The sequence below is a fragment of the Ailuropoda melanoleuca genome, chromosome 12 (assembly GCF_002007445.2).
Source record: "Ailuropoda melanoleuca isolate Jingjing chromosome 12, ASM200744v2, whole genome shotgun sequence".
NCBI lineage: Eukaryota > Metazoa > Chordata > Mammalia > Carnivora > Ursidae > Ailuropoda > Ailuropoda melanoleuca.
The window spans coordinates 30814620-30836409 of NC_048229.1; the positions used below are offsets into that span (position 1 = coordinate 30814620).

General features: G+C 40.5%; 2 protein-coding genes across 3 annotated transcripts; both read left to right on the top strand.

The window, feature by feature from the left end:
- The first annotated feature begins 15624 nt into the window (after positions 1-15624).
- Positions 15625-16828, top strand: LOC109489402 (orphan sodium- and chloride-dependent neurotransmitter transporter NTT5-like). The gene is made up of 2 exons (XM_019798215.1): positions 15625-16041; positions 16525-16828. The coding sequence occupies exons 1-2, from the start codon at positions 15681-15683 to the stop codon at positions 16764-16766; spliced, it is 603 nt and encodes a 200-aa protein (XP_019653774.1). The 5' UTR covers positions 15625-15680; the 3' UTR covers positions 16767-16828.
- Positions 16829-16913: 85 nt separating this feature from the next.
- On the top strand, positions 16914-21657 carry LOC117795178 (orphan sodium- and chloride-dependent neurotransmitter transporter NTT5-like). Of its 2 annotated transcripts, XM_034638570.1 has the most exons (5): positions 16914-17004; positions 17195-18074; positions 19803-19989; positions 20390-20591; positions 20711-21657. In XM_034638570.1, the coding sequence occupies exons 2-5, from the start codon at positions 17893-17895 to the stop codon at positions 20872-20874; spliced, it is 735 nt and encodes a 244-aa protein (XP_034494461.1). In that variant the 5' UTR covers positions 16914-17004; positions 17195-17892; the 3' UTR covers positions 20875-21657. The 2 variants fall into 2 exon arrangements, with proteins under 2 accessions (XP_034494461.1, XP_034494460.1); XM_034638569.1 differs by having other exon boundaries at positions 16914-18074.
- Positions 21658-21790: the final 133 nt, after the last annotated feature.

Below are 21790 nucleotides of genomic sequence, written 5' to 3' on the forward strand. Positions count from 1 at the left end.
TCTATTGAAATCATGATTTTTAGCCTTCATTCTGTTAGTGTGGTGGCATTACATTGAACAATTTTCATATGTTGAATCATCTTTGTGTTCCAAGAATAAATCCCTTTGTCATGGTATATGATCCTTTCAGTATGCTGCTGAATTCAGTTTGCCAGTATTTTGTTGAGGGTTTTTGTGTCTATGTTCATCAGGGAATTTGGTCTCTAGTTTTCTTTTCTTATAGTATCTTTGTCTGGCTTTGGTATCATGGAAATGCTGGCCTCATAAAATGAATTAGAAGGTATTGCCTCCTTTTCAGTTTGGGGGAAAATTTGAGGAGGATGGATATTAGTCTTTCTTTAAATGTTTGGTATATTTCACCAGTGAAACCATCAGGGCCTGGGCTTCTTTTCATTGAAAGATTTTTTAAATTAGTGAGTGATCCAGTCTTCTTACTAGTTATGTCTAGTCAGATTTTCTACTTCTTTGTGATTTAGTTTTGATGGGTTTTGTGTTTCTAGGAATTTGTCTATTTCATCGAGGTTATACAGTTTGTGGGTGTAGAGTTGTTCATAGTACTCTCATAATCCATTTTATTTCCATAGAATGGTAAGTTGTAGTGTCCCCACTTTCATTTCTGATTTTAGTAATTTGAGTCTTCTCTCTTTTTTCCTTAGTCCATCTAGTTAAAGTTTTGTCAATTTTGTTGATCTTTTCAAAGAACCAACTTTTGGTTTCCTTGATTTTCTCTATTTTCCTATTCTCTATTTCATTTATCTCTATTCTGATCTTTAGTACTTCCTCCTTTCTGCTAGCTTTGGGTTTCATTTGTTCTTTTTTTGTAGTTCCTTAAGTTGTAAAGTTAGGTTTTTGATTTGAGATCTTTCTTATTTGTTAATGTAAGCATTTATCACTATAAATGTCCTCCTTAGTATTGCTTTTGTTGTATCCCATAACTTTTGGTATGTTGTGTTTTCATCTTTATTCATCTCTTAAGTATTTTATAGTTTCCCTTGTGATTTCTTCTTTGATCATTCATTGTTTAAGAGTATGTTGTTTATTTTCCACAATTTTGTGTATTTTCCAGTTTTAATTTTGTTATTGAGTCTCTTTTTTTGTCAATTTTTAAAAAGATTTTATTTATTTGAGAGAAAGAGCAAGCAAGAGAGCACAAGTAGGGGGAGAGGGAGAAGCAGACTCCCCACTGAGCAGGGAGCCCCATGTGGGGCTAGATCCCAGGACCCTGGGGTCATGACCTGAGCCGAAGGCAGCTGCTTAACTGACTGAGCCACCCAGGCACCCCTTGTTATTGATTTCTAACTTCATCTCTTTGTGGTCAGGGAAGATATTTTATATGATATCTACCTCTTAAAATCTGTTGAAACTAAATTTGTGGCCTAACATATATCTACACTGGAAAATCTTCTGTGTGCACTTGAGAAGACTATATGTGCTGTTGTCATTACATTGTATTCTGTTTATGTCTGTTAGATCTGGTTGGCTTATTGTGCTGTTTAAGATCTCTGCTTCCAGTTGGTAATCCTATCCGTTATTGAGAGTGGGGTGTGTAAGTCCCCAACTGTTATTGTAGAACTCTTTCTTCTTTTAGTTCTATTTATTTTTGCTTCATGTATTTTTTATGGTCTGTTATTAGGTGTGCAAATACTTACAATTGTTATATATTCTTGCTGTATTGAACCTTTTATTAATATATGCCTTTCTTTGTCTCATGTAAACTTTTTCAGTTTAAAATCTGTTTTGTCTGGGGGCCAGGCGTTTTGGGATTGAGCCCCACATCAGGCTCCTCTGCTATGAGCCTGCTTCTTCCTCTCCCACTCCTCCTGCTTGTGTTCTCTCTCTTGCTGGCTGTCTCTATCTCTGTCGAATAAATAAATAAAATCTTTAAAAAATAAAAATAAAATAAAATCTGTTTTGTCTGATATTGGTATACCCACCCCTGCTCTCTATTTTTATGGTATATCTTTTTTCCATCTTTTCAGTCTATTTGTGTCTTTGGATCTAAAGTGAGTCTCTTGTAGACAGAATATAATTGAATCATGTGTTTTTATCCATTCTAAAAAATTTGTCTTTTGATTAATTTAATCTATTTACATTTAAAGTAATTACTGATAAGAAAAGATTTACTGGTATCATTTTGCTGTTTGCTTTCTATATGCTTTATAGCTCCTCTATGCTTATTTCCTTATTACTGTCTTCTTTGGTATTTGTTTTTTTGTAGTGAAATGTTAAAATTCCTTTCTCATTTCATTTTCTGTATATTTTATACCTATTTTCTTTATGGTTACCATGGTGATTACATATAGCATCCTAAAGTTAGAGCACTCTAATTTGAATCCCTACCAACTTTTCAATAACATAAAAATCTGCTCCTTTATAGCTCCATCACCACACTTTTTGGTTGATGATGTCATAAAATTACATCTTTATATATTTTGTGCCCCAAAACACAAACTAATAATTCATTTCAGTGCACTAGTATCTTAACTTATATAGAAAACCAAATGTGGAGTTATAAACATAGATTACAGTAAAACCAGTTTTTAGACTAATTTTTTTTTCAATGCATTGATTTCTTGAAATCATCTCTTTTGGGACACCTGGGTGCCTCAGTCGGTTGAGCATCTGACTCTTGATTTCAGCTCAGGTCATGATCTCAGGGTTGTGAGATTGAGCCCCATGTCAGGCTTGAGATTCTCTTTCTCCCTCTCCCTCTGCCCCTTCCCCTGCTCTCTCTCTCAAATAAATAAGTAAATCTTAAAAAAAAAAAGAATTTCACGTAGAAAATAAAAAATGGAATTACAAACTGTTGTTACAATAATACTAGCTTTTATAATCACCCATAATTTACCTTTTTTGAGATCTTTATTTCTTCATTTGACTCAAATTACCTTCTAGTATCCTTTCATTTCACCCTGCAGAACACTTCAGCATTTCTTTTTTTCTTTTTTTTTTTTAGATTTTTTATTTATTAATTTGACATAGAGAGACAGCCAGCGAGAGAGGGAACACAAGCAGGGGGAGTGGGAGAGGAAAAAGCAGGCTCCCAGTGGAGGAGCCTGATGTGGGGCTCGATCCCAGAATGCCGGGATCATGCCCTGAGCTGAAGGCAGATGCTTAATGACTGCGCCACCCAGGTGCCCCACTTCAGCATTTCTTGTAGGCAGGTTTAGTGATAATGAACTCCCTTAGATTTTGTTTATCTGAGAATGTTGGAATTTCTCCTTTTTTTTCCTTTTCCAATATAAGCATTTAGTGATATAAATTTCCTTTTAAACATTGCTTTAATTACAATACAGAAAATTTGACATGTTGTATTTTCATTTTTGTCTAGTGCAAAGTATTCTCTAGTTTCCTTAACAATTCTTCTTTGACCCATAGATAATTTTTATGTGCGTAACTTTCAAATGTGGGGGTTTTAAAGTATCTTTGTTTTTTATTTCTAGTTTAATTCTGTTATGGTCAGAGAACATACTGTGTATGATTTTTTTTAAATTGTTATGACTTGTTTTATGGGCCAGTATATGATCTTTCTTGGTGGATGCTGCATGCTGTTGAAAATAATGTATATTCTGCTGTTGTCGAAGTATTCTAGATATGTAAATTAAATTATGTTGTTGATAATGTTATTTAGGTTTCTATGTTCTCACTGATTTTCTCTCTGCTTGGTCTATGAATTACTCAGGAGGAGTGTTGACATTTCAAAGTGTGATTGTGGGTCCTCTGTTTCCCCTATCATTTCTGTCATTTTTTGCTTCATGTATTTGGAGTTCTGTTTTAAGGTGTATATACATTCAGGGTTGTTTGGTCTTCTTTGTTAATTGACTCTTTTAATATTATATAGTGTCTTTCCTTGTCCCTGGGAATTTTTTTTACTTTCTGAAATCTGCTTTGTATATTATCAACCCAGCCACTCTAGATTTGTTCTGATATTTGCATAGGTTATCTTTTTCCATCCTTTATTTTTTATTTTATTTTATTTTTTTTAAAAGATTTTATTTATTTATTTGACAGAGATAGAGACAGCCAGCGAGAGAGGGAACACACAGGGGGAGTGGGAGAGGAAGAAGCAGGCTCATAGTGGAGGAGCCTTGATGTGGGGCTCGATCCCATAACGCTGGGATCACGCCCTGAGCTGAAGGCAGACGCTTAACCACTGTGCCACCCAGGCACCCCTCCATCCTTTATTTTTTAAACAGCTTTATTGAAAGGCACCTGGGTGGCTCAGTCAGTTAGGCGTCTGCATTCCGCTCAGGTCATGATCTCAGGGTCCTGGGATCGAGCCCTGCATTGGGCTCCCTGTTCAGTGGAGAGCCTACTTCTCCCTGTTCCTCTGCCCCTTCCCCTGCTTGTGCTTTCTCTCTCTCAAATAAATAAAATCTTAAAAAAAATAAACAGCTTTATTGAGATAATTCACTTGTTATGAAATTCACCAATTTAAAGTGCACAGCTCTGGTGCATCTGGATGGCTTGGTCAGTTAAGCATCTGACTTTTTTTTTTTTTTTAAGTATGCTCCATGCCCAACCCTGAGATCAAGAGTTGCACACTCTACCGAGCTGGCCAGGTGCCCCAAGCAACTGACTCTTGATCTTAGCTCAGGTCTTGATCTCAGGGTCATTGGTTCAAGTCCCGCATTGGGCTTCATGCTGGGCGTGGAGCCTACTTAAAAAATTTGTTTTTAATTAAAAAGATTAAGTTTTGTGATTTTTAGTATATGCAAAGAGTTGTGCATTATGTAACTTCAGAACATTTTCATTATTCCCTACAAAATCTATCCTTTCACTTTTAACTTATTTATATAATTATATTTAAAGTGGGGGTTTTTTTTATGGACAACCTATAGTTGGATCTTTACCCCCATACCTGATAATCATTATTTTTTTAAAAGATCTTATTTATTTATTTGCGAGAGAGAGAGGGCAAGAGCAAACATAAGCAGGGGAAATGGCAGGCAGAAGGAGAAACAGGCTTCTCACTGAGCAAGGAGCCCGATACGAGACTCGATCCCAAGACTCCGGGATCATGACCTGAGCTGAAGGCAGACACTTAACCAACTGAGCCACCCAGGTGTCCCAATAATCATTATTTTTTAATTGATCTATTTAGACCATTTACATTTAACATGTTATATATATTAATATATTATTGCTATGGTCAGATCTAGGGCTAACATTTTATTATTTATTTATTTAGTTGTTTATTATTTATTGTTTTCTATTTGTCCCCTGTTTTTTTTTTTTTTAAAGATTTTATTTATTTATTCGACAGAGATAGAGACAGCCAGCGAGAGAGGGAACACAAGCGGGGGAGTGGGAGAGGAGGAAGCAGGCTCATAGCGGAGGAGCCTGATGTGGGGCTTGATCCCGTAACGCTGGGATCACGCCCTGAGCCGAAGGCAGACGCTTAACCGCTGTGCCACCCAGGCGCCCCTGTCCCCTGTTTTTTGTTCCTCTGTTTTATCTTTCTGCCTTCTTTTGACTTAAATATTGTGTAGTATTTCATTTTTACATATCTATTGACTTTTTAGTTACGTATTTTTGAATTAAGTTTTTTAGTGATTATTCTAGAACTCATTATATTATGCACGTCTAATTTCACACAGACTACTTAAGCTAATATTTTATCACTTCAAGTAAATATAGAAGCCTTATAACTTTATGGGACCCTTCCCCTTTATATTATAGTTGTCATATGTATGATGTTTATATACATCGAAAGTTTCCCAAACAATTATTAATTTTTTTGCTTTCAACTGCAAACATTTTATTTTTTATTTGTTAAAAGATTTTATTTTATTTATTTTTTTGAGAGAGAGAATGAGTGTGCAACTGGGAGGCAGTGAGGGACAGAGGAAGAGAGAGAATACCAAGCAGGCTCCACACCCAGTGTGAGGCCCAACATGGGGCCCTATCTCATGACCCTGAGATCATGACCTGAGCCAAAATCAAGAGTCTAATGCTTAACTGACTGAGCCACCCAGGTGCCCCTAAAGATTTTATTTTTAAGTAATCTCTATGCCCAACATGGGGCTCAAACTCACAACTGTGAGATCAAGAGTCACACACTCCACCAGCTGAGCCAGCCAGACACCCCACAACTGCAAACATTTTAAAGAAAGTCTATAAAACGAGAAAAATAGTCCATTTTACTTACCCCAATATTTATTATCTCTCTTGTTCCTCTCTCATTCCTGAAGTTCCTAGCTTTCCTCTGATGCTGTTTCACTAAAACTCAGAGAACTTTGTTTAGCTTTTCTGTTAGAGCAGGTCTGCTAGTGGGGGATTCTCTTAGTTTTCCTTCATCTGAGAATGTTTTTATCTCACTTCATTCCTGAAGGATGTTTTTGTGTGTGTGGACATAGAATTATGTGATGATACCTTTTTTCCTGTTAGCGCTTGAAAGATATTGTTCCACTTATTTCTGGCTGCCATCTTTTCTAATGAGAAATCCACAACCATTCTGATCCAGCCTTTTATGTAATCTGTAGTCTTTCTTTGTTTACCTTACAGATTCCTCTCTTTTTCCTTTTAGTAACACAGTTATGATATGCCTGAACATGACTTTGAGTTTTTTTCTATTTAGGATTTGATGAACTTCTTGAATCTGTAAATTTATATATTTCACCAAATTTGGGGAATTTTCAGTCATTATTTCTTCAAATATTTTTTCTTCACCAATCTCTTTCTCCCTCATTCTTGGACTTTTGATACTGTCCTATAGGTCCCTAAGGCTCTGCTCATTTTATTTGCAATCTTTTTTCTCTCTGTTCTTCAGATTGGATCATTTCTGGTGCACCTGGCTGGCTTAGTCAGAAGTGCATGGGACTCTTGATCTCGGGGTTGTGAGTTTGAGCCCCATGTTGGGTGTAGAGATTACTTAAAAGTAAGAACTTAAAAAAAAAAAAAGATTGGATCATTTCTAATGATCTACATGTTCCATCTAATGAATTTTAAATTTCCATTATTTTACTTCTTGGCTATAAAATTTCCATTTGGTTTGGTTGTTTTTTTTTTTTTATAGTTTCTGTTTCTCTGCTGAGAACTTCAATTGTTCCATTAATTTCAAGAGTTTTCACCTTTACCTCATGGAAAGTGGTTATAATAGTTTAATGTCTTTGTCTAGTTTTTTTTCCCTAATAAAATGGTGGAATAGGAGGTTCCTAGTTCACTTCCCCCTACACAAACAACAATCCAGCAGCCATCCACAGACAAAAGTGCCTTTGTGGGAGTTCTGGGATTCTGGTAGGAGGTTGTGAAACCCCAGGAAAGTCCAGGACTAAGGAAAACTGCTTTGAGAAGGCAGGCCCTAGCCCTGGTGGCAGGCCAACCAAATGTGGTCCTGGGTGCAGAACAAAAATTACCCCATCTCTTTATGGACTTGGCTCCAGCCTCACTTGGCTGCAGTGCTGCAACCAATTCCATCCACCAAGGCTCCAAGAGGAGCCATGTCACCCATACCCCAGTATCAGGCCTGCTAGCCATGGACTGAATTGCAGATTCTTGAAGCATCCCTGTGACCAAGTTCCAGCCCCACTCTAACTGCCAGTCTAGAGTCATACCTGCCTCCACAGGGGCCCTATGGGAGACATGCTCTTGGTAACAGTCCTGCCAGCCTTGATTCTGACTTTGGATCCTGAAGCAGCTCTGTGACCTGACTTCAGCCCTGATCTCAGTCCTGCCTACCCAGGGATCCAGCACTGCCTATCTGTGCTCCTCATAGCAGGCCTGCCAACCTCGGTCCTGGCTGTAGACCTTAAAGTCAGTCCCAGCTGTGTGCCTTGAAATGGCCCTGTGATTGAGTGCCAACCCCTCTTTGCCACGGTTGGGGTCAATTCTGACCACCCAGGGAACTGGCAAGAGACTTGCCCCTCTGAGCCTCCAGTGGCAGGCCCGATGACCTAGTTCTTGACCGCAGAACTTGAAGCAGTCCAGCTCGCTCTACCACAGTTCCAGAGTCTGGCTTCCCACCCAGGGATTCGCCCAGGGACATGGTGCAAGTGCAACCAGGGATTGGTGGGAGCTACACCCATCTGTGCCTGTAACAGACCTGCTGTCTGTGGACTTAACTGGGGACTCATTTTACAAGGCCAGCATTACCCTGATACCAAAGCCAGACAAGGAGACTATAAGAAAAGATAACTATAGGCCAATATTTCTGATGAACATAGATGCAGAAATCCTCAACAAAATACTAGCAAAATGAATTCAACAGCCCATTAAAGGGATCATACACCATGATCAAGTAATCCCAGGGATGCAAACATGATTCAACATAAGCAAATCAATAAACGTGATACACCACATTAACAGAATAAAGGATGAGAACCATATGATCATCTCGATAGATGCAGAGAAAGTATGTGACAAAATTCAACATCATTTTATGATAAAATCTCTCAAAAATTAGATATAGAAGGTATGTACCCCAATATAATAAAGGCCATATGGGACATGCCCACAGCTAACATCATACTAAAGGGTGAAAAGCTTAAATGTTTTCCTCTAAAATCAGGAACAAGATAAGGATGAACCTTTCACCACTCTTATTCAACATAGTACTGGAAGTTCTAGCCAGAACAATTAAGCAATTAAGCAAATTATCCAATTTGGAAAGGAAGAAGTAAAAATGCCTCAGCAGATGACTCCTCAAAAAAACTGTTAGAACTAATAAATGAGTTCAGTAAAGTTGCAGTATACAAAATCAACATACAAAAGTCCACTGCATTTCCATACACTAACAACCAACTATCTGAAAAAGAAATTAAGAAGACAATCCCGTTTACATTAAAAAGAATAAAATACTTAGGAATAAATTTAACCAAAGAGGTAAAGGATCTGTTCCTTGAAATCTGTTAAACGTCGATGACAGAAATTTAAGAAGACACAAATAATTAATACTATGTTCATGAATTGGAAGAATTAATAACAAATAATATGTGTCAACATGTTAATATAACCCTAAGTGATCTACAGATTAAATGCAGTCCCTATTTTTATAGGGACTATATTTCCAATGATAATTTTTCAGAGAAGTAGAAAAAAATCCTAAAAATCATATGGAGCCACAAAAGATTGCAAGTAGCTACAGCAATACTGAGCAAGAAGAACAAAGCCAGAGGCATCTCACTTCCTGATTTCAAATTCTACTACAAAGCTGCAGTAATCAAAACAATGTGGTACTAGCATAAAAACAGACATATGGATCAAAGGAACAGAATAGAGAGCCCAGGAATAAACTCACACAGGTTCAGTCAACTAAGGTGTCAAGAATACACAATGGGGGAAAGGATATTCTCTTCAGTAAGTGTGTTGGGAAAACTGGTTATTCACAGGCAAAATAAATTGGAACTTTGTCTCATGCCATACACGAAAATCAACTCAAAATTGGTTAAAGGCTTAAATGTAAGACCCGAAACTATAAAACTCCTAGAAAAACACATGGGAAAAGTTCCTTGACATTAGTCTCGACAGTGGTTTTTTTAGGGTATGACACCAAAAGCACAGGCAACAAAGGAAAAATTAAATGAGTGGGGCTGCCTCAAATTAAAAAGTTTCTGCACAGAAAGGGAATCAACAAAATGAAAAGGCATCCTATAGAATGAGAAAATTTTTGCAAATCATATATCCATAAGGTGTTAATAGCTAAAATACATAAGGAACTCATACCACTCAGTGGCAAAAAATAAAAGCTAAAAAATAAAAATGAGCAAAGCACCTAAATAGACCTTTTTCCAAAGAAAACATACAAATGGCCGATAGATACATGAAAAAGTGCTGAACATCACTAATCATCAGAGGAATGCAAATCAAAACCACATGACAGATCATCTCATACCCTTAAGATGGCTATTATCAAAAAGTCAAAAGATAACAAGTATTGGCAAGGATGTGCAGAAAAGAGAACACTTACATACTGTAATGTAAATGGAATATAAATTGTACATTATGGAAAACAGGATGGTGGTTCCTCAAATAATTAAAAATAGAACTACCATATGATCCAGAAATCCCACTTCTGGGTCCATGTCCAAAGGAAATGAAATCAGGAGATACCTGCACTCCCATGTTCATTGAAGCATTATTCACAATAGCCAAGATATGAGAACAACCTAAGTGTCCATCAACAGATGATTGGATAAAGAAAATGTGACATATATATTCATACAATGGAATATTATTTAGCCTTAGAAAAGAAGGAAGTCCTGCCATTTCCAACAACGTGGATGAACCTCAAGGACATTATACTAAGTAAAATAAGCCAGATACAGAAAGACAAATACTGTTGATCTCAATTATATGTGGAATCTAAAAAAAGTCAAACTCATAGAAACATAGAAGAATGGTTACCAGGGGATGAGGGGCGGAGGAAATGCAGAGATGTCTGTTGGTCAGAGGATACAAACTTTCCATTATAAGCTGAATGAGTTCTGGAGACCTAATGTGCAACATGGTGACTATAGTTAATAGTAATGTATTGTATTCTTGAAATTTGCTAGGAGAGTAGACCTGAAATGTTCTTAACACACACACACACAAATAATAACGGTGAAGTGAGGGATAAATTAACTTCATGGGGTGATCATATCACAATATATACATGTATCAAAATGTTACATATTATGCCTTAATATATACATTTTTTACTTGTCTATAATATCTCAATAAAGTTGGAAAAATATATGCAGTTTTAAAAATAATAAAGTCTTTAAAAATAATAAATTCCATCATCTGGGTCATCTTAGGGTTGACATCTGTTAATTGTCTTTTCCCGTGGGAAATGGTCAGATTTTTCTGTGTGTGTATTTAAGTGATGAATAATTTTGGATTGTGTCTTGGGGATTTTTAATATTATGTTGTGAACTCAGGATCACATTAATATCCTGTGGAGAAAAAAAATTTAATCCTGTGGAGAATGTTGAATTTTGTTTGTTTTATTTGTTTTAGCAGGCAGTCAGCCTGGGTAGGTTCAGATGGCAGGTTTTATCTTCTGTGAGTGTTGGTTGCAATGTTAGTTCAATCTTCAAAGCCTTTGCTGTGCTACGTGGATTAGCATGTGCCACCCTGGGGTCAGTCTATGACTTGGGCAGTGGTTTATATCGTTGTTCAGTTGTCAGAACCTTGCTGCACTTCTTCACATTTGTTCTCTGCTTGTGTGGTTCAGAGGGGAGTCTCTGAAGTGAGAAGGGAAAATTGGTATTCCCCCCACCCCACCCCACCCCATGCACACACACACACACACACTCTCAGGTGCATAGGAGCTTCTTTTCCTGGTCCTTTGGAAATAGGAGGCTTCTCCTGGAATTTCTGCTGTTGGTGCTTGTTGCACAGTTATGTGGTTTGGCTTATTCTTGAATCAGGAAAAAGGAGGGGAAAGAAATATGAAACTCACCCCCTCATTATAAGTCATTATTCAGGTTGTAACTTAACTCCCCAGTCTGCCTTTTTTTTTTTTCAGTTTGCTTTTCAAAGCTCTCGGGTTGTTGTTTCTTATATTATATTTTAGCTGTTATCAGTGGGAGAGACTGATTGTGTATCATTATTTTATTCCATCTTGGCCAGCAACAAAGAACTAGTGGCAGTCTCTTCATTATTTTCAGCACTTTATTCTTCTATATAAATTGTAAAATCTTGTTAACTTTCATGAAAAATTATGTTGAGATTTTGATTGGAATTGCACTGAATCTATAAATCAATTTTGGGGAGAAATTCCATCCTTACAGTATTGAGTATTTGTATTCATGAACATGGAATCTTTCTGCATATTTGAGGTCTCGGTTTAATGTTTAGGTTTATTTCTTGATGCCATTTAGTTTTTGTTGCTGTGTGAGTGCTATCTTTCTTTTTTATTTTTTAAAAGATTTTATTTATTTATTTGGCAGAGATAGAGACAGTCAGCGAGAGAGGGAACACAAGCAGGGGGAGTGGGAGAGGAAGAAGCAGTCACAGCGGAGGAGCCTGATGTGGGGCTCGATCCCACAACGCCGGGATCACGCCCTGAGCCGAAGGCAGACGCATAACAGCTGTGCCACCCAGGCGCCCCTATCTTTCTTTTTTAAAATCTACTTTCTGTTTATTATTACTATATAGAAATCCAGGGTTTTTGGTTGGTTTGTTTCCCTATGTTCATTTTTTTTTTTAAGATTTTTTATTTAACAGAGAGAGACAGCCAGCGAGAGAGGGAACACAAGCAGGGGGATCACGCCCTGAGCCGAAGGCAGACGCTTAACGACTGCGCCACCCAGGCGCCCCCCCATGTTCATTTTTAAGATTAACTTTTTTTAAAGTAAGATCATGACACAGAGATCAAGAGTCACATGCTCTACCAACTGAGCCAGCCGGGCGCCCTTAGATCAACTTTTATTAAAGTATCACATTTGAAGTATGTGCAAATCGTAATTATAATTAGATAAATTATCACAGTGAAGTACACTATCCTGGCTTCTGACACCACGAATTTGTCTTGCCTCTTCTTGAGCTTCATATAAGTGAAATTATATAGTATGTTCTCTTCTGGGCCTTGGTTCTTTCATTCAAAGTAATATTTCTGAGATTCATCCAGGTTGTTGTACATATCAGCATTTTTATTGTTGCATACCCCTTATATGAATATACTGTCACTGTTCCGTTCTGTAGAAGGAGATTTGTGTTGTTTCCAGGTTTGGGCAGTTATGAATAGTACAACTATTAGCATTCTCTTTTTTTTTTAAAGATTATATATTTATTTATTTGACAGAGAGAGAGACAGCCAGCGAGAGAGGGAACACAAGCAGGGGGAGTGGGAGAGGAAGAAGCAGGCTCATAGCAGAGGAGCCTGATGTGGGGCTCGATCCCAGGACTCTGGGATCACGCCCTGAGCCCAAGGCAGACGCTTAACGACTGCGCCCCCAACTATTAGCATTCTTGGACATGGTTTTTGGTGTAGTTATGTATACACTTCTGTTAGATGATCACTTTGGAATGGATTATAAAGTATATAAAAATGTTCAACTAGTTTTTTGAAGTAGTACCAACCTATGCTTCCACGAACTGTGTATGTGAGTTCCAGAAGTTTCCACATGTGCCGTCATTTGGTTTAATCAGACTTTTTCGTATTAACTTATCTAGTGGGTATATAGTAGTCTCATTGTGGTTTCGTCCCAACATTTTATTATGAAGAAATAGGCATACAGAAAAGTTGGAAGATTTATACAGTGACCATCCATATACCCAATCAACCTAGGTTCTACAATTAACATTTTATTATACGCAATTTATTGCATATATATCCATCTATTCTCATTGTGGTTTTATTTACATTTTCTTGGTGATCAGTGAGGTTGAGTAATGACCACCATTTCCAATGGTTATCAATTTATCTTCTTTAGTATATTAGTAAGCTTGTTCAAGCTTTCTCTTCCCTCCCCTCCGCTTTTTAACTTGTCTACTTTTTCTTATTTATTTGTAGGTATTTTTTTATAAATACTGTTTGGGAAACAGCCCTTTTTTGGTTATATATTTTGTTAGTTTCCTACTACTGCTCTAACAGTAACTACAAAGTTTGTGGCTTAAAACAGCATAAATGTATTGTACTGTTCTGGAGGTCAGAAATCTGAAATCTGTTTCATTGGGCTAAAAGGAAGGTGTTAGCATGCCTGTGCTCCTTACATAGGCTCTAGAGGAAAATCCATTTCCTAGCCTTTTCCAGCTAGCATTCCTTGAGTCATGTCCCCTTCTTCCACATTCAAGGTACATCATTCTAACTTCTGCTCTTGCCATCTCATTTTCTCCTTGGATTCTGACTCTCCCACCTCCGTTTTCCCCATAGAAGGACCCTATAATTACATTGGGCCCATCATAGATAATCCAGGATAATCTCATTTCAAGATCAAAAACTTAATCACATTGAAAAGTCACTTTTTTCATGTAAGGTAACATATTCACAGGTTCTAGGGATTAGGATGTGGATATCTTGGAGAAGGGCATTATTCTGTTTACCACGTATGTTGCAAATATCTTCCACTGCTCCAGGGCTTGTCTGTTTGCTCATTTATTTTTTTAAAAGATTTTATTTATTTGAGAGAGAGACAGAGATTGTGAGAGAGAGCATGAACCGGGTGGAGAGGGAGAAGCAGGCCCCCCACAGAGCAGGGAGCCCTCCATAGGGCTCAATCCCAGGATCTCGGGATCATGACCTTAGTTGAAGGCAAATGCTTAACCAACTGAGCCGCCCAGGTGCCCTTGTTTACTCATTTAATGCAAGGTTTTCATTGCAGAATTTTCTATTTTTAATTTAATCCAGTGTGTCAAACTTTTCTTTTATGGTTGGTGCTTTTTACGTCCTATTTAAGAAATCTGTGCCTACACCCAAGTCATACAGATATTCTTACAGGTTTTTCATCTGGAAGTGTTACTGTTTAATCTTTCACATTTAGAACTTCGATCTTCTCTGAATAGATTTTTGTTTAATATGTGAAGTTGGGGAGGCTGGTGTTCGTTTATCTCTGTAGATTTCCAATTGTTCTAACAACCAGTGTTCATTGAAACAAATGCCCTTCCTCTACAGCTTTGCAGTGCCACCTTTATTGTAACTCAGGCATCCATATTTGTGTGAGTTTCTGAACTCTCCCAGTAGTATCCAAAGAACTTTCTGTGATAATGGAAATGTTTGATACCTGTCCTTCCAGTATGGTAGCCATGTAGCTACTGAGCACTTGATATATGGCTAGTATGACTGAGGAATTAAATTGTTAATGTTACTTAATTTTAATTTATTTATTTTTTAAAGATTTATTTATTTATTTATTTATTAGACCGAGAGAGACAGCCAGTGAGAGAGGGAACACAAGCAGGGGGAGTGGGAGAGGAAGAAGCAGGCTCCTAGTGGAGAAGCCTGATGTGGGGCTCGATCCCGGAACGCCAGGATCACGCCCTGAGCCGAAGGCAGATGCTTAACGACTGCACCACCCAGGCGCCCCTAATTTTAATTAATTTAAATAGCCGTATGTGGCTAGTAGCTACCATATTAAACAGTACAGCATATTGATCCATGGACCTATTTATGCCATAGATCCCTGTGCCAATACCATACTCTCTAAATTACTATAGCTTTATAATTAGTCTTTACATTTGATTCTTCTTTGTCAAGATTGTATTAACCATTCTAGGCCTTTTGCTTTTCATGTACATTTTAGAATCAGCTTGTCAATTTCCCCCAAACCCTGGTGTGATTTCAATAAGAATTGCATTGAATTTATAGATGAAATTGGGGATAATTGACATTGTTATATTTCCATTTCACAAACATGTTATATCCCTTAATTTTATTTTCTCTCCATCATATTTTAGTGTGTGTGCTTGTGTGTGTGTGTGTGTGTGTGTGTGTGTGTGTGTGTGTGTGTAAAGGCCTTGCTCATCTTTTGTTAAAATTATTCCTAGACATTTTATGTCTTTGGTATTACTGTAGGTAGTATTGTTTTATTTATGTTCTAGAGGCATGCATATCCTTGGTATGTTTTCAAGGGTTGAGGCTCCATGTTCTTCTCCACATAAGGATGAAAGGGTTTGGGAGGCCTCAGGGGTTCTCGTAGGATGGGTCTTGTCTTTCCTTAGCTCATGTATCTGAAGTCTGTAGTTCTTGATGTCCTTAAGGTCAACAAAGAAGGAAGCTCCATCCCTGCAGAAGCAGGAAGTAGAGTCCACCCAAGATGACATCTGTTAGTGAAAACACAGAGACCCAAGATGAGAAATCCCAGATTTCTAGACCTTTGGATTCCAAATCCCTGATTACTACTACCTCAGCTTCCCAGCTTTTAAAGCCTGATTTGACTACTGAGGAACTGATGGCAGAGGAACAGAAGTTTGACACTGTGTCATCATTTATTTGGTCTGATGAAGATAATGATGAAATACTGGAGACCATAGACAATGATGAGCCAAAGGAGGAAGCCCCCACTGACCGACCATCCTGGGCCAATAAAATCGAGTACCTCCTGGCCCAGGTGGGCTTTTCTGTGGGACTGAGCACCATCTGGCGCTTTCCTTATCTATGTTTTCACAACGGAGGTGGTAAGCCTGGGGACCAGGCATCATGGACCCACAAGGGGGTGAGGAGCCAGAGGACTATCCTAGCTACTCTGGGGTGTCTGAGATATGTAGGGGTGGCGGATTCGGGAACCTGACTAGGGCAGGAGCCAGGTACCTGGAAGGCAGCTGTGCTCACCACTACACCACCAACACTGGAGCCAGGTACCTGAACACCTAGGATGTTAGGTGGGTGGGAGCAGGATATCTGAACATTTAGGTTCATGAGGGTGGTGAGGCTAAAGGCAGAGATTCAGGGTGGGAATGGAAACTAAGCATCTGGGTCTTCCAGGAACTGGGGACCCAAAGGACACCTGGGACTATGAGGGTTGTGGAAACAGTTGATCCCTGATGCCGGTGGCCCTGAGGGAGGTCACTGGTGGGGAACGTGTTTTCCCAGACCCCCAAGGAAGTCCAGGCACTGAAACGCCAGGTGGTTCTCAGAGCCCCTCCTGACTCCCCACACAGGCAGTTTTCTCATCATCTACATCCTCATGCTATTCTTGGTTGGGGTTCCTCTTCTATTCCTGGAGATGGCAGCTGGTCAGAGGATGCGTCAGGGCAGCATTGGTGTATGGAAGGTCATCAGCCCCTGGATTGGTGGTGTGGGGTATACCAGCTTCATGGTGAGGAGTCCTGGCCTGCCCAGGCCTACCCTTTACATCCCACTCCCACCCCAACTGTTCCTTGTCCTGGGATGGGTCCAATGACTTCATTTCTGTGGGTCAGGTCTCTTCACTTCCCCAGTCCTCTGGTCAAATGCCTCCCTTCTGCTGGCCTACGTTTCTTCTCCTGTCTCCAGAATTCTTCATGGTCCCTAGGTGTGCTGCATCGTGGGCTTGTACTACAGTGTGCTCATGGCTTGGAGTCTCTTCTATTTGGTTCAGTCTTTCCAGTCTCCACTGCCTTGGTCAACATGCCCCTTACTGAGGAACTCCAGTGATTTTGGTGAGAAGAGAGGGAAGAAAAGGGCAAGTGGGAGGGCTGAAAAAAGGATAGGGCAGTGAAGAAGGAAGAGGATCATTGAGAGAATAGGGATGAACAGGAAGATGATGGAGATTAGAAGGAAAGGGTGGAGGGGGATTGGAAGAGGGAGGCATGTGGTCTTGCAGTTTCCTCCATGGCTAGTTCACCTCAGATCCTGAATGTGAGCGGACAACATCCACCACATACTTTTGGTACCGGAATGTATTGAAGGCCACAGATGAAATTGAAATGGGTGGACTACCAGTTATGCATCTCAGTGTCTCTCTCTTTGTGACCTGGTTAATTATCTGCATCTCCATGATCAAAGGACCCAAGTCCACTGGGAAGGTGGGCCATCCTCTAACTTATAATCTTATAGGGGACCCCCTAATATTCTCCTAACTTGATGCCTGTAGGTCTCCGACTTCTAACTCCTTCTAATATGACCTTTGACTCTCCATAGTCGTTGATCCTACTGTCCCAGCTTCTGCCTTTGCTGACCTCTATTTCTGAATCATACTCCCTATTCAGATGCTGTATGTCTCAGTACTCCTTCCCTACTTCATCCTTTTCTGTCTCCTTATCCGGAGTCTCATGCTGGAAGGCGCACATTTTGGTCTCAAGAGTTTGTTGGCTGCCAAGGTGAGGTGTCTCCTGCCCTTTGATCCTCTTATCCACATGGGGGTGTCAGGGTCAGTCTGATAGAGGCCCTCCTGGCTCCTTCCTTCACCGCCTTCTTCTCATCTTCCATCATGTCATGGTTTACTCCTCTTCCCTTTATATCCCAGTTTACATGGTACTTCTCCCCAGGTGTCAGCCCTGTACTCTGTGGAAGTGTGGCGCCGGACAGGGAACCAGCTCTTTTTATCCATGGGCCCTGGCTTTGGCAGCTTTACCGCAATTAGCTCATACGTCCCTCGGTCCAACGACTGTGTCATGGATGCCTTTGCTGTGGCTCTTCTCAACCTGACTGCCTCACTGACTTCCACGGTGTTTGTATTTGCCATAATGGGCCACTTGGCCACAGAGAACAATGAAAAATGTTACCTTAGGTGAGCCCAATCTTTCATATGGAGATCATCAAAAAGACCAAAGTCTTAGAAATAGCTCACGGAATTCCAGTCTAGGCCCCCATCCCTCAGGGCTGTTGGCTCAGTCAATATGGGACCCTCAGACAGGAGCCTCCTGAACGTTCAAAACACCGGAATCTTTCCAACTCTCTTTCAGAGCTCCCTTTCTAAACTAGGAAAGGCCCAAACTTGGAGGTTTTCAAAGTTGTGTTCACCCCATTTTTTTTTTGTTTTTTATAATTAATTTTATTTTATTATATTATGTTAATCACCATACAGTACATCCCCTGATTCTGATGTAAAGTTTGATGTAGTTGCGTATAACACCCAGTGCACCATGCAATACGTGCCCTCCTTACTACCCACCACCAGTCACCCCATTTTTTTTTAAAGATTTTATTTGTTTATTTGACACAGAGAGAGTACAAGCAGGGGAAGCAGCAGGCAGAGGGAGAGGGAGGAGCAGTCCCTGCTGAGCAGGGAGCCCGATGTGGGGCTTGATCCCAGGACCCTGGGATCATGACCTGAGCCAAAGGCAGATGCTTAACCATCTAAGCCATCCAGGCACCCCGTGTTCACCCCATTCTTAACTGGGGTCTGCCATGGAAAATTAGGAGAATACCTTCAGCAGAATCATTAGATAAGGAAAAAAAAAAAAAAAAAGACCCACAGCCCCACCAGAGTCCCCATAGCCCATTCCTGATTTTCTTCTCCTGTGAGAGTCATTCTAAAAATACTCCTCAGACATTTATAAAACATCTATCTGGCAATCCAGTGTTGGGTTCTGGAAACACAACCAGTGGTGAAGCAGATCACCATCCCTGCCCTCAGGAGAACTACAGTCTTTTGAGGAAGCAGATACTAAACAGATAATCACAAGGACGTAAGAACTGGTAGTAGGGATGATGAGAAACACAGAAGAGCAAGCTATTAACTTTGTGGGGCAGTCAGAGAAGACTTCCTTGTGGAGGCAATCCCGAGCTCAGTCTGTCTCCTGACAAATAACCACAGCTTTCAAATGTTTCCCATTCATAGACCTACATATATAAACATACCATTAAAAAAATTGGATCATACCATACTACTTTTCTGCAACTTGTTGACTTGCCCTCATGGAAATAGATCTTGAAAAGCTTTCCATGGCAGTAAATGGAGTTCAGGGAGCTGAGTGAGGATTTGTAGGAATTTGCATATGGAGAATGGTATAGTGGTAGAATTGGGGTAGACTGAGCAGGAGCGGAATGGGGGTGGTTCTAGGCAGAGAGAATGTCATGTGCCAAAGATACAAAGATACGGAGATGATTGGGAACATGGCAGGTTGAAGCAGGTTGAATAGTTGAGTGTGGCTGAAGTAGGGAAGGTGAAGAGTTATACGTTAGGAGATTGGAGAGACCAGCAGGTCAAGAAAGCTGAGAAGCTTTAACATGTCCTGAAATTGTCTAGTAGGAGGTATATGTCTTAAAGCCCTGCATGACATTGTACGAAGGACCCCCTCCAGGGCCCCACTTAAGTCAGAAACTCGCTGGCCTCCAGCAGACACCTTATGAAAGTAGGTGTCAGACAGTGAGCACTAGGACCCTGGAGACCTAGGTTTCAGTGCAGATCAAAATTTCTATAGACTAGTGGTTTTCCTTCTCATGTAGAAGAGAAGAGAAGAGAAGTTATCTTAAAGGGCCAAATGGTTTTATGTGATTCTACCCCTGTCCTCAGGAATGCTGAGATAGTGCTGGATCTGATAGCTTCTGGGGTGCTGCCTGCTGAGGCCCACCCCCCAGACAGTATGTATCATGATCCCAGCTCCATCTACTCCAGGTGGATCAAGAGTCTCCCTAAACAAATCAAAGACGTGGTCCTACCCTATGTGACCAATTGCGACTTATCTCAACAATTGAAGGAGGTAGGTAAGGGTTGGGGATGGGGTCCTAATGTTCCCTTCAAAACCCCTAGTGCACCAGAAACTTCAGCTCTCCTTAGGTGTCTCTAGAATCCAGAAAGGCAATTCTTGGCAGCATCCTGGACAACCAAGACCAAGGTTCACAGTACCCTATTGCAATAAGGCAGTTGTAGCCTCTGTAGCACCAGGCATTGGAGTTCATATAAGCCTGTTCATATCAAACCAAAAGAATTGCCAGACCAGCAGCTGTTGTGGGATGAAGTCCTCATGCCTCAAGGCCAGATGAGTTTAACAACGTCTATTAACGGTGCTACAGATCATTTCCTAGGGGAGGGGACGGGAATGCAGTTAGGATTCTCCAGAGTGAGCTCAGAGCCCTTGCCTTTCCTCCCTTCACTCACAGGTTATGGAGGGTCCCGGTGTGGCCATTGTGGCATTTACCGATATCATCTCTGCTTTTTCTGGATCCACCTTCTGGGCCATCATCATCTTCATGTTGCTGGCGAGCCTGGGGCTGAACACCATGACAGGGATCGTGCAGGGCATTGTTACCCCTCTCCAGGACACTTTCTCTTCCCTCAGGAAATGTACAAATCTGCTCACAGGTACTCTAACCTATGACCCCACTCCCACCTAGGACCATTGTTTAGCTTAACCCTACTGGGACTCTAACACAACCAAGTTTGAATTCTGACCTTGATCCAAATCTGATGTTTTCCCTCAGTGGGCATCTGTGTGCCTATGTTCCTGGGCAGTCTCATTTTCGTGAGGCCTTCGGGGAGCTACTATGTGAACCTGCTGGATGATTACTGGGTATCTCTGCCGCTCTTCCTCATTGTCATCTTGGAGAACATAGCCATGGCCTGGATTTATGGGGCCAGGAGGTGATGCTCTAAGCCCAGGATCTGCAGTCATGCAACCACACAGCGAGGGCCCTAAGGGAGGACTGGCCCCCCTGCTCTCACTGTCAGGCCTCTGACCCAGAGCTTATGGAGAGCCCCCAGAGGGTGGGAAGGAGAAGACTCCTGGAGAAAACAGGTGTAGAACGGAAAAGTGGTGGACAGTCCATATCAAGTCCTAGTGGCTCCTGAGCCCTACTTTTAACCAGGGTAGTGTGGGCATGTAATCCCTTGCTTCTCAAAATGTGCTCTGGAAAAGCAGCATTGGCATCACCTGGGAGTTTATTAGAAATGCAGACCCTCAGCCTGTACCCCCAGACCTTTGAATCCATATCTGCATTTTAACAAGAACCCCAAGTAAATCATATGCACACTACCATTTGAGAAGCAGTGTATAATCCAAATGTGGCAGTGTTTCTAGGTGATAGTGGCTCTTGGCATCAGTTTGCCGATTCATACACTCACTCTCACATATTACCCAGAGTGTGCCCAAGGGCCAGGCAGGCCTTGTGAGCACTGAAGATACTGGGATAAATTATATTGAGTTTTTACTGTCAGAGTTGAAAGAAGAATACATACGTAGGTAGATTTTGGGACAGGTTAGTAAGCCTATGATAGAGGCAGCCAAGGGCACTCTGGGAACACAGAAGGTATCTAAAGAAGGCAAGGAGGGGATGCTTGAAAAGAATCTAGACAGAGGGGGGCGCCTGGGTGGCACAGCGGTTAAGCGTCTGCCTTCGGCTCAGGGCGTGATCCCAGTGTTGTGGGATAGAGCCCCACGTCAGGCTTCTCTGCTGGGAGCCTGCTTCTTCCTCTCCCACTCCCCCTGCTTGTGTTCCCTCTCTCGCTGGCTGTCTCTATCTCTATCGAATAAATAAATAAAATCGTTTAAAAAAAAAAAAAAA